A 9636-nucleotide genomic window follows, 5' to 3' on the forward strand; every position below is an offset into this window, starting at 1 on the left:
ATGGGTATTTTTTCCCTATTTTCTGTCCTAGAATAGAAAATAAGCATCATGATGCTGGAATCTTGTCTGTTTCGAACATGGCTGTATAAAGAGGCTAAAACAATGCCTGGCACAAAACAAACTGAATGGAACGTATGGTGGTTGCTTTCAAGTTAATCTGAGTCGCTTATTTATATTACTGCAAAATAACTATCTTGGGAAAATTTAGCATGTCTTTAATTTTTTAAAAATCAAGTATTTTATTCTAATTATGTATAACCAAATAAATTATCCTAAGAATGGTAAGCAAATTTAACTTCCTATAACAAACATAACTTAAAACATTCAGTGGACAAACATTAAAAAATGATGTCCCATAAATCATAGACTCAGTATTAGTAAAAAAATCTGAGTATTACTGGAATGTTATTTTCCCTTTTTTGAAATAAATTTTAATAGAAATTCAACTTGATGAAGTAAAAATACATAAAGGCTTACCTCTTAATTTATGGTAACTATGCAGACATCCATTAACTTTTCTGGATAATTCTTTTTGAACAAAACTAATCTCATATTTTGGATTCTTAAAATGGCTCTGGTTTCAACTGTCATTTTAGGCAAGCCTGATCAAAACTTCTGTTTGAATTTGTGTGATAGGATTATTTTTGTTTACCTGTATTTTCTAATCATTTTTAGAAGAAATTATGTCCTTTTGTTATAAGAAACTTAAAAAAAAATACATTTTGTGCAGAGTTCTTGATTTCTGTAACAGCCTGCCTGATATGTAAAATACAAATGTTAGTGCATAGTAAAATTTAACCGTGTGTATTTTCCTACTCTCTTTCCTGGTATAGTTGGAGCGTAACTCGACTTAGATACCACTAATTTTTATAAACCTCCAGTACCCTTGATTTGCCAAATAAGTTTGAAGAACAAAATATCATTCTGTGTGTTACGTTGTTTACCCCTCACAATGCTGTATCACATAATAAAGCCTCAACAGACTTGGATTAAAATAACTCTGAAGTTGTCTTCGTATTTATATCTACAGATCATGATATACTTATCCTTTTGGAAAATGTTTAAAACTTCCCTAAATGCTAAAACTTAAGGTAATGTCAGTTTTAGAGTTCCGTAGGGGAATTTCCTTCGACTTTCAATCCCATCCTTACCAAGAGACTTTGCCTAATTGCCAGGTGGGCATTATCTCATTCATAATACCTTTAATAAGTTATATAGATGAAGAAACCAAGGCACAAAGATCTTGCTCTTAAGCACCAGTCTTTCTAAGTCAGTGGATACTTGCCTTCAGAAAAAAACGTGAGGTCTTCTCAAAAGATTAGAATGACAATGAAGTGTTTTTTATTTTTTCTGGAATATAGGTTAAGAGAGAATTTCCCCAGATTTTTTTTTGTATCATTTTGTGTGTGATCGACATGGTGTAAAATTGTCTTTCATGAGGATTCATGATATAAATAGATGCCTAAATATAGGGAACTATTAAGTCAGATAGATAGAAATAGAAGTAGGAAAAGAGTGAAGTGTCATTCGATTATTACCATAAACCACAATTCCTGCAAGGTTTTCCATTAACTCTGAAGAAGTTCCAACATCTTTCAGAAATTTGCTTGTGCAACTGACTGACTACTATTCCTTGGTTTCATTCTGTCTATAGCTTTGGGAAAATAATTCTGATCATGAGACAAACTTGGCTGGTTATCTGGAAAACTGACTTAGATAATCCATTACAAAATAAAGTGGCTCTATCATGAGGCTTACCAAGAACACAAATTTAATTTTGAACACGTGTTGTCCTCACATTTAGGGGATTTTTTTCTTTGCCTCTAAGAGTGGGGGAGGAGGGAGCTTGCCCACCTGAACACTTCAATAAAAAAACGGCCCAGCCTGGCCAATATGGCAAAACTTTGTCTCTTCTAAAAATACAAAAATTAGCTGAGTGTGGTGGTACACACCTGAAATCCCAGCTACTTGGAGGCTGAGGCACAAGAATCAATTGAACCTGGAGGGCAGGGGTTGCAGTGAACCAAGATTGTACCACTGCACTCCAACCTGGGCAACAAAGAGAGACTCTGTCTTGAAAAAAAGAGGGAAGAAGGAAAGGGAAGGGAAGGGAAAAGGGGAGGGGAAGGAAAAAGGAAGGGGGAAAGGAGAAAGGGAAGGAGAAGGGAAGGGGGGGGAGAGAGAGAGAGAGAGAGAGAGAGAGAGAGAGAGAGAGAGAGAGAGAGAGAGAGAATGGCTTATAGCCAGGTGGCTCCTGCCTGTAATGCCAGCACTTTGGGAGGCTAAGGCAAGAGCCCAAAAGTTCAAGAGCTGCCTGGGCAACAGGCAACACAGTGAGATCCCATCTGTACAAAAAAAAAAAAAAAAAAGCAAAAAACAAAAGTGGCTTATACATGGGTAAGAATTATCTGGTCACACCCCCATCTTTCCTGTACAACAATGGTCAGAAATAACAAGGGCCTGCACAGACACATTTTCCTGTACAGGCAAACATGCAAAATAAGTGAAACATGCAATTGATATGTTATCTGACCAAGTTGTTAATCCTCATCTCCATTTTTCAGAGAGGTCAAAGGTTTTTCCACAGTTCACTTAACAAGAATGTCATAGAACATGGAATCAGACTCCGGTCCTCTAACTCCAAATCAATTTATGTGCTTGAGTGAGCATTACAGAGAGAAGGAAAGAGTATCTTGTTCTTACAGGTTTTCCCCCAGACATTATCCTATGAAATTACTTGTGAGATTTTTCTTTTGGTCACAATTATCTTGTCAAATAACCATTTAGTATTCCGCTACCATTAAACTTAGGTTCACTGTTTGCCACTTCCATCCAAGAAAAGGAGAATGTTTCTCCAGTCAAGACCGAATACCTGGATCATAGCTCTCTTATTCAACTCTTCTTCTTAGTTTCTTCAATAGCTCCTTTTGCAATTCAGCGGGTATGGTGGAGAAAAAATTACACACACACACACACACACACACTCCTTTTCCTCAAAGGGCAGTGAACAAGATTCAAATTACAGCTGGAATAATTGAGTTATTAAATATTCCTGGAGGCAAGAGACTGACCTGTTTGATAACCTTTATCCTTGAAAGGAATTAAGCAGGGACAGAACATGGAAATGTAATACTTTTAGAGAGGGTATCATTTGTAAACAGTGGATTATCTCCCCAAAGCCACAGGTGGGGGCAGCAAGAGAAAGTCTTACTAAGTTTTTAAAAATTTAACTTTTTATTTAAGTATAACACACAGAAGAAGACACATATATTAAGGGCACAGCTCTAAGAATTATCACTAGTGAACGAAAACTGTGTAACCAGTATTTCGCTATACAACAGATGCACCTGACAGCAATAACAAGCATACTCTGAGAATGACCCTGTGATCTAAAATGAATGTGTTCAGAGTCCCAAACTAAGGAATTAGGGTGTGACCAACCCTAGCTTCACTATTCTGTGATGAACATCTGAAGGTCCTTTGCTACGTGTTAAATGGAGGTTGCTAGGTGGAGTGTGCTAAATGAAAATGCTATATAAACTGCATGATTTTTGCAAACAGTTGTGGTTCTTCTGTCCAGCCTGCTACCACTGGACCATCCATATATGTAAGTTCCCCCAATAAACCCAAGTCTTGTTCACTGTCTCCACATATCTTCTTTGGTCTCTTGGACACAGTGTCATTGCTATTGGAGTCACTAGGGGTCTGGCCTGACCCTGGCATTGCTAGCTTCCCAGAATCCTCTCTTCTGGTCATTACTCTCCTACCCTACAAGTATACCATTAATCCTGCTTCTAAGTACATAGATTTATTTTGCCTGTTTAGGGACTTTACATGCATTAATTGTACAATATGTGCCCTTTTGTGTTTGGAATCTTTATTTCAACATTAGGTTTGCAGGATTCATCCATACTGCTATGTTCATTCTTATTGCTATATAGGATTCTATTGTGTGACTATCCCACAATTTATCCATTCTACTGTTGATGAACAGTTGAGTAGGTTCCAGCGGGGCTATTAACAAATTATGGGGGACACAGGTATGCATTTCTTATCAATAACTGAAATTACTGGGTTATAGAGTATGCAAACTTCTACCTTTAGCAATTACTAAGTTTTCCAAGTTCTTGTACCAGTATACACTCTCAACAGTATATGAAAGTTCTATTTACTCACAACTGCACCAACATTTGCTTCTCTTTTTAATTCCTAAGATCACTCTACCTAAGCTATTTTATTTTACCATTATAGTGAAAGTAATGTGGCAGTGTGATTTTAATTTGCATTTCCTTGACAATAAATGAAGTTGGATGCCTTTTCTGATGTTTATCAGCCATTCAGATCTCTTTTTCTCCTATTCAAGACTATTGCCCACTTTCTTTTAGGTGTCTGTGTTTTTCTGATTAGTTTTTTTCTTTTTTCCTCTTTTGTATTTGTTTGCTTTTGTTTTCTTTGCAAGTGAGGGTAAACAGCTGATCAAGTTATGCAGTCATTTTTTCTTTTGTCAATTGCCAAAGCTGCTTTTGGACTTGCCATATCTATCTATCTATCTATCTATCTATGCAGCTAGTTCTTACTGAATGCTTACAATGTATTTTTTTCATTTTTTTAAATTTAAAAATTTTTTTTTTTTTTGGGGGGGGGAGGAAGGCAGGAAGGAAGGGAAGAAGGACGGTAGGGAGGAAGGAAGGGATGAAGGAAGGAAGGAAGGAAGGGAGGAAGCGGGGAGGGAGGGAGGGAGGGAGGGAAGGGAAGAAAGGAAATCAAGCAATGAAAGAGACATTGCCGACCTGGATCTAGAGGTTTACAAGTTGATTTCTTTTTTTTTGAGAGAAGGAAAGAAAAAAAAAAAAATAAGTAAAGGAGAGGAAGAAAGAGGAAGAGAAAGAGGGAGAGTAAATGGAAATATTGCTTTATTTTGAAAAAAATTGGGTATTAATAATGGCCAATCAATGTTTCATTTAAACTAATGGGTAGGTGTGATGTGGTATTGACAAGAGTGTATATTTTGTGTATTTGAAGTGGAGAGCTCTATAAATATTTATTAAGTTTACTTGTTCTGGATCTGAGTTCGAGTCCTTGATATCCTTATTAATTTTCTGTCTCATTGAGTCTAAGTCTCGTATCTGGGTGTTAGGATCGTTAGCTCTTGTTGTTGCATTGATCCTTTTACCACTATATCTTTGTTGCTTTAAAATCTATTTTATCCGATACAAGAATTGCAACTCCTGCTTTTTATTTATTTATTATTTATTATTGCTCTCCATTTGGTTGGTAAATCTTTCTCCATCCCTTTGTTTTGAGTCTTTGTGTATCCTTGCATGTGAAACAGGTCTGGATGTAACATGCCGTTGGGTTTTGGCTGTGTCTTTTGATTGGGAATTTCGTCAATTTAAATTTAGGGTTACTGCCATTTGATGTTGACTGGCTGTTTTATCCATGTGTTGGTGTAAATTCTTCTTTATGTTGGTGCTCTTTACTTTTTGGTGTATTTTTAGAAAGGCTAATACTGGTTGTTTCTTTCTGTGTGTAATGCTTCTTTCAGAAGCTCTTGTAAAGCAGGCCTGGTGGTAATAAAATCTCTGAGTTCTTGCTTGTTCATAAAAGATTTTATTTTTCCTTCAGTTGTGAAGCTTAGTTTGGCTGGATATGAAATTCTGGGCTGAAGGTTCTGTTCTTTGAGGATGTTGAATATTGGCCCCCACTCTCTTCTGGCTTGTAGAGTTTCTGCCAAGAGATCTGCTGTAAGTCTGATAGGCTTGCCTTTGTGGGTTATCCGACCTTTCTCTCTGACTTCCCTTAGTATCCTCTCCTTCGTTTCAACCCAAATTTAAAAATTTTTTTTTAGAGACGGGGTTTCTCCAAGTTTGTCAAGCTGGTCTCCAACTCCCAACCTCAGGTGATCCGCCCATCTCAGCCTCCCAAAGTGCTGGGATTACACGTGTGAGGCACGCACCCAGCCCATTTTTAAATTTTTTCTTTTATTTTGAATGCTTACGATGTAAAAAAGACAATGTATATATCCTTTAATCCTATATCTACTTTATGATTTAGTTTTATTATCTAAAACATTTTACACTGAAGAAACAGTAAGTAAAGCTTACACAATTTCTCATGTCACATATCAAGTTAGTATCAAAAACTGATTTAAAGGATTCCAAAAATCTGTGCCTAACCACACTCCCATACCTTCTCTGTTCATCTACTTATCTTCTATTAATATGTAGTTATTACAGTATTAACCCCATCTATATCATATAAAGTACATCTATCCCATCTATTTTAATTCTATGTATTGAAGTCACCAAATTTGTATTACCAGTCATGTCATGACCCCTGATTTACAGAATACTTTATATCTCCAATTGAAGGTTAGTAGATTCCTAAAACTCAGCGTCATTCCCTTCACCTAAAGTTTTTTCTCCTCATCCTCCCCGTGTCAGTAAATGACACCATCATCTACCAGTTCTGAAGTTAACAAAAAAGCTGCCATTCTATATTCTTTCACTTTCTAGATTACTCTCATCAGCAAGTCTAATAATACTACCTTCAAATGCTCTTCCAATGCAATAATTTCTAACTTCTCACCTGCAGGTCCAAAGCCATCATTGTCCCTTAACTGACTAACTACAATACTGTCCTAATTGCTTTCTTATTTTTATTTTTTGAGGAACAACATATTTACAGTAAACTATAAAAGTGTGAAGCATATAGATATATGAATTATGTATCAAGTTATCAAGATAAACTCAGCATACCTAAAGCTTCCCCATGTCACTTCTCAAACATCCTAAAAAGAAAAAGAAAATCCTTTCTTCCTTCTACAGAGGTAGCTACTATTCTACCTTTCATCACCACAGACAAGTTTTTACTGCTTTTGAACTTTAGAACTGAATCATACGGTTTGTACTCATTTCTACCTACTTTCAATCAACATGTTGTGAGTAATCCATACTGTTTCACATAGCAATTGTGCCTTATTTTCTATTATTATGCAGTATCCAATTGCACGATTACAGTACAAATTTTAGCATTTTGGAAATTCACATCATTTCCAGGCTTTGGCTATTAAGAAGTAGCAACTAACATTATTACACCTATTTTTTTTCTCCCTTGCTTGGTAGAAAAACACACTCTAACATTTTTAATAAGCCTCTCACAAACTGCTGCTCCTAGATTACAAAACATCAAAGCCCTTTTGACAGCCGGGTTCTTGAATCTGAAATTCAAGTCACCATAATAGAAACTGGAGCTAAGGTACGTTACATTCTGAGAAGTGCCTCAACAAAAGCACATGAAGGACTGTTTAGTATTTTAAAAGATCCATCTTTCCTTCCAATGCCTACAGATAATTAAAAAAGGAGAATTTTGGAGATCTGCTATTGAGTTTGAGAAGGCCATATTTAATGATTCCAAACTCCAACCTTAAATATTTCTGTAGAGACTCAGAGAAATGACCTCTCCTTTTTCTCTTCTCCCACTGGCTTCCTCAAGCACAGATGCATCAGACCCCGGTATGACTAGTCAGAGTCTTACCAGTTTCATCATTATGCTTCTCTAAAGAGCTACTAGTGAAAGCAGCAGCTTTAATTAATTTTTGCCAATCTTCAGTCCTTAGAAAAGTCTTTATTAAAAAAGCGGGGGGGCAACTATTCTAAGGTATTCAACAAGAAGAAATAGGATACCTTTTATGGGAAGGACTTTCAAGCTAAATCCAGAACTTAACTGAAATAACTTTACAGAAATGTCTCCACATAAAACTCGTAACACCTTACCCCTGGCAGCCGGATGGATGGGATCTATACACACCACGTCTCTTAAAATGCTCTCACAAAAATGGTAATAAGATACTCAACTTCCTTAAGTCAAGTTCACATTCGGCCGCGCTGCCACCTGCAGAATTAGCTGAAGGGGAAACAATAAAGTTCCTGCCGGACAGCCATGAGCAACCCTGGTGCTGCTCCCTGGATGCCCCCAAGCCGAGAAGCAAAGGCCACACTGGGAATGTCGTCCTTGGAGGCGGGGTATGGGGAGGGGATGGTTCTGAGCAGGTGGGCATCATGAAGACTCGAGATTCTCGTGTAGCAGTCCTGGCCTACTGCCACCACGATTCCCTCTTCCTCATGCACATGCAGGGGCAGATAGGCGGACTCATTCACATGACCTTCATATTCCCTTATACATTTAGTGGCCCTCAGGTCCCACAGCTTGATCTTTCCAGTCATGTCAGACGCCATCAGGCATTGCTCTTCTTGGAGGATTTGCACAGAGGTCACTGCTGAGTCATAAAACAGGCGAGTGGCCTTCCACCCCTTGCCTCGATTTCTACAATGCAGATCAATGGCAAAGATCTCCCTGGGGCGACAGCCATTGAACAGCAAAGGAGCTGTAATGACAAACTGCTGGGCCAAGACATCGCTGCTGGTACCAAATGACTGCTGGTGTCCCGTTGCCACGTTGGTCAACAGGACCTGCTGAGACAAGCCGGCACTAAAGCAGTGATATGCCTGGAAGTTCAGGGACCAGGCACAGGACCAGGCCACTGGGATGTGGAAACTGCAGAGCATCTCAGGCTGGTTTACTCTACTCGTGTAGATATTTAAGAAGCGCGACGCTGGGAGCAGCACGGCACAGCTTGGAGCTTCTCTGATTCCCTCAAAGCATAGCAAAATGTGAGAGTCCAACTGGTTCAGCGAGGCCCAGCATGGGGCCTTCACCTTCCGATTGGGGACGAAGAGGTTTCTGAGCACTTACACGTGGAATGAAGGGATCTTCAGCGTTCGCAAGCTGATGATGCCGTACTTGGAGCCTTCGACTTCCATCTGGTTCACTACGAAGAGCTAGTCGCTGTTGGTACTCGCCAGGATAGAGTTAAAATGGTTGCTCACCGAAGAGGAAAGATCCAAGCTCCATTTTTCCTCGGCATGCAGCTCACACGCAGCTCGTTGGCTAAATGGGAATAACTGGTGACGTTAAGGAAACCTAGCTGGCTTTTTCGGAGCATGGAAGATGCATTAAATCCCATTCTGGCTACCTTTTTCTGCTTGGCCTCTTCCTCGAGGAGTCGCAGCCTTTTGGCCCCCATTGCTCGGTGCCGGAGGGTCCTCATAACAGGAAATTCTGCCAGATGTTCTTCTCCGTGACAGGAAGTTTCGTCCAGGCTTGAGCGGAAGTGTTGCTAATGTTTTACGAGTTCTGTGTTCTCGGCGCGAGTGCTTTGTTGGAGATGTGTATTATAAAATCTCTTTTCCTGCTCTGTGGGTTTTCTTACTGTCTTGGTGTCTTGATGAAGGAAGTTCTTAATGTTAATTTTTTGTTTTTTTTTCTCTTTTTGAGACAGGGTCTTGCTCTTTTGTCTGGGCTGTCGTGCAGTGGCACGACCATGGCTCACTGCAGCCTGGAACTCCTGGGCTCAAGCAATTCTCCTACCTCAGCCCTACTTAGCTGGGACTACAGGCTCACGACACATGCCGGCTAACTTTTTTTCTTTTTCTTTTTTTTAGATAAGAGTCTTGCTCTGTGGCCAGGTGCCAGGCTGGAGTGCAGTGGCGGGATCTCGGCTCACTGCAACCTTCGCCTCCCAGGTTCAGGCAATTCTGCCTCAGCCTCCTGAGTAGCTGGAACTACAGGAACACG

The 9636-nt window shown here is 39.2% G+C and overlaps 1 protein-coding gene across 1 annotated transcript; it reads right to left on the reverse strand.

Annotated features, from left to right (window-relative positions):
* Positions 1-7754: 7754 nt before the first annotated feature.
* DCAF4L1 (DDB1 and CUL4 associated factor 4 like 1) lies at positions 7755-9122 on the reverse strand. Its single transcript, XM_078367270.1, is given in 2 exon segments — positions 7755-8911; positions 8914-9122. Coding segments are annotated over 2 exon segments (1206 nt in total). The 5' UTR covers positions 9110-9122; the 3' UTR covers positions 7755-7901.
* Positions 9123-9636: the final 514 nt, after the last annotated feature.

The sequence above is a fragment of the Callithrix jacchus genome, chromosome 3, assembly GCF_049354715.1.
Source record: "Callithrix jacchus isolate 240 chromosome 3, calJac240_pri, whole genome shotgun sequence".
In the NCBI taxonomy this organism is placed as follows: Eukaryota; Metazoa; Chordata; class Mammalia; order Primates; family Cebidae; genus Callithrix; species Callithrix jacchus.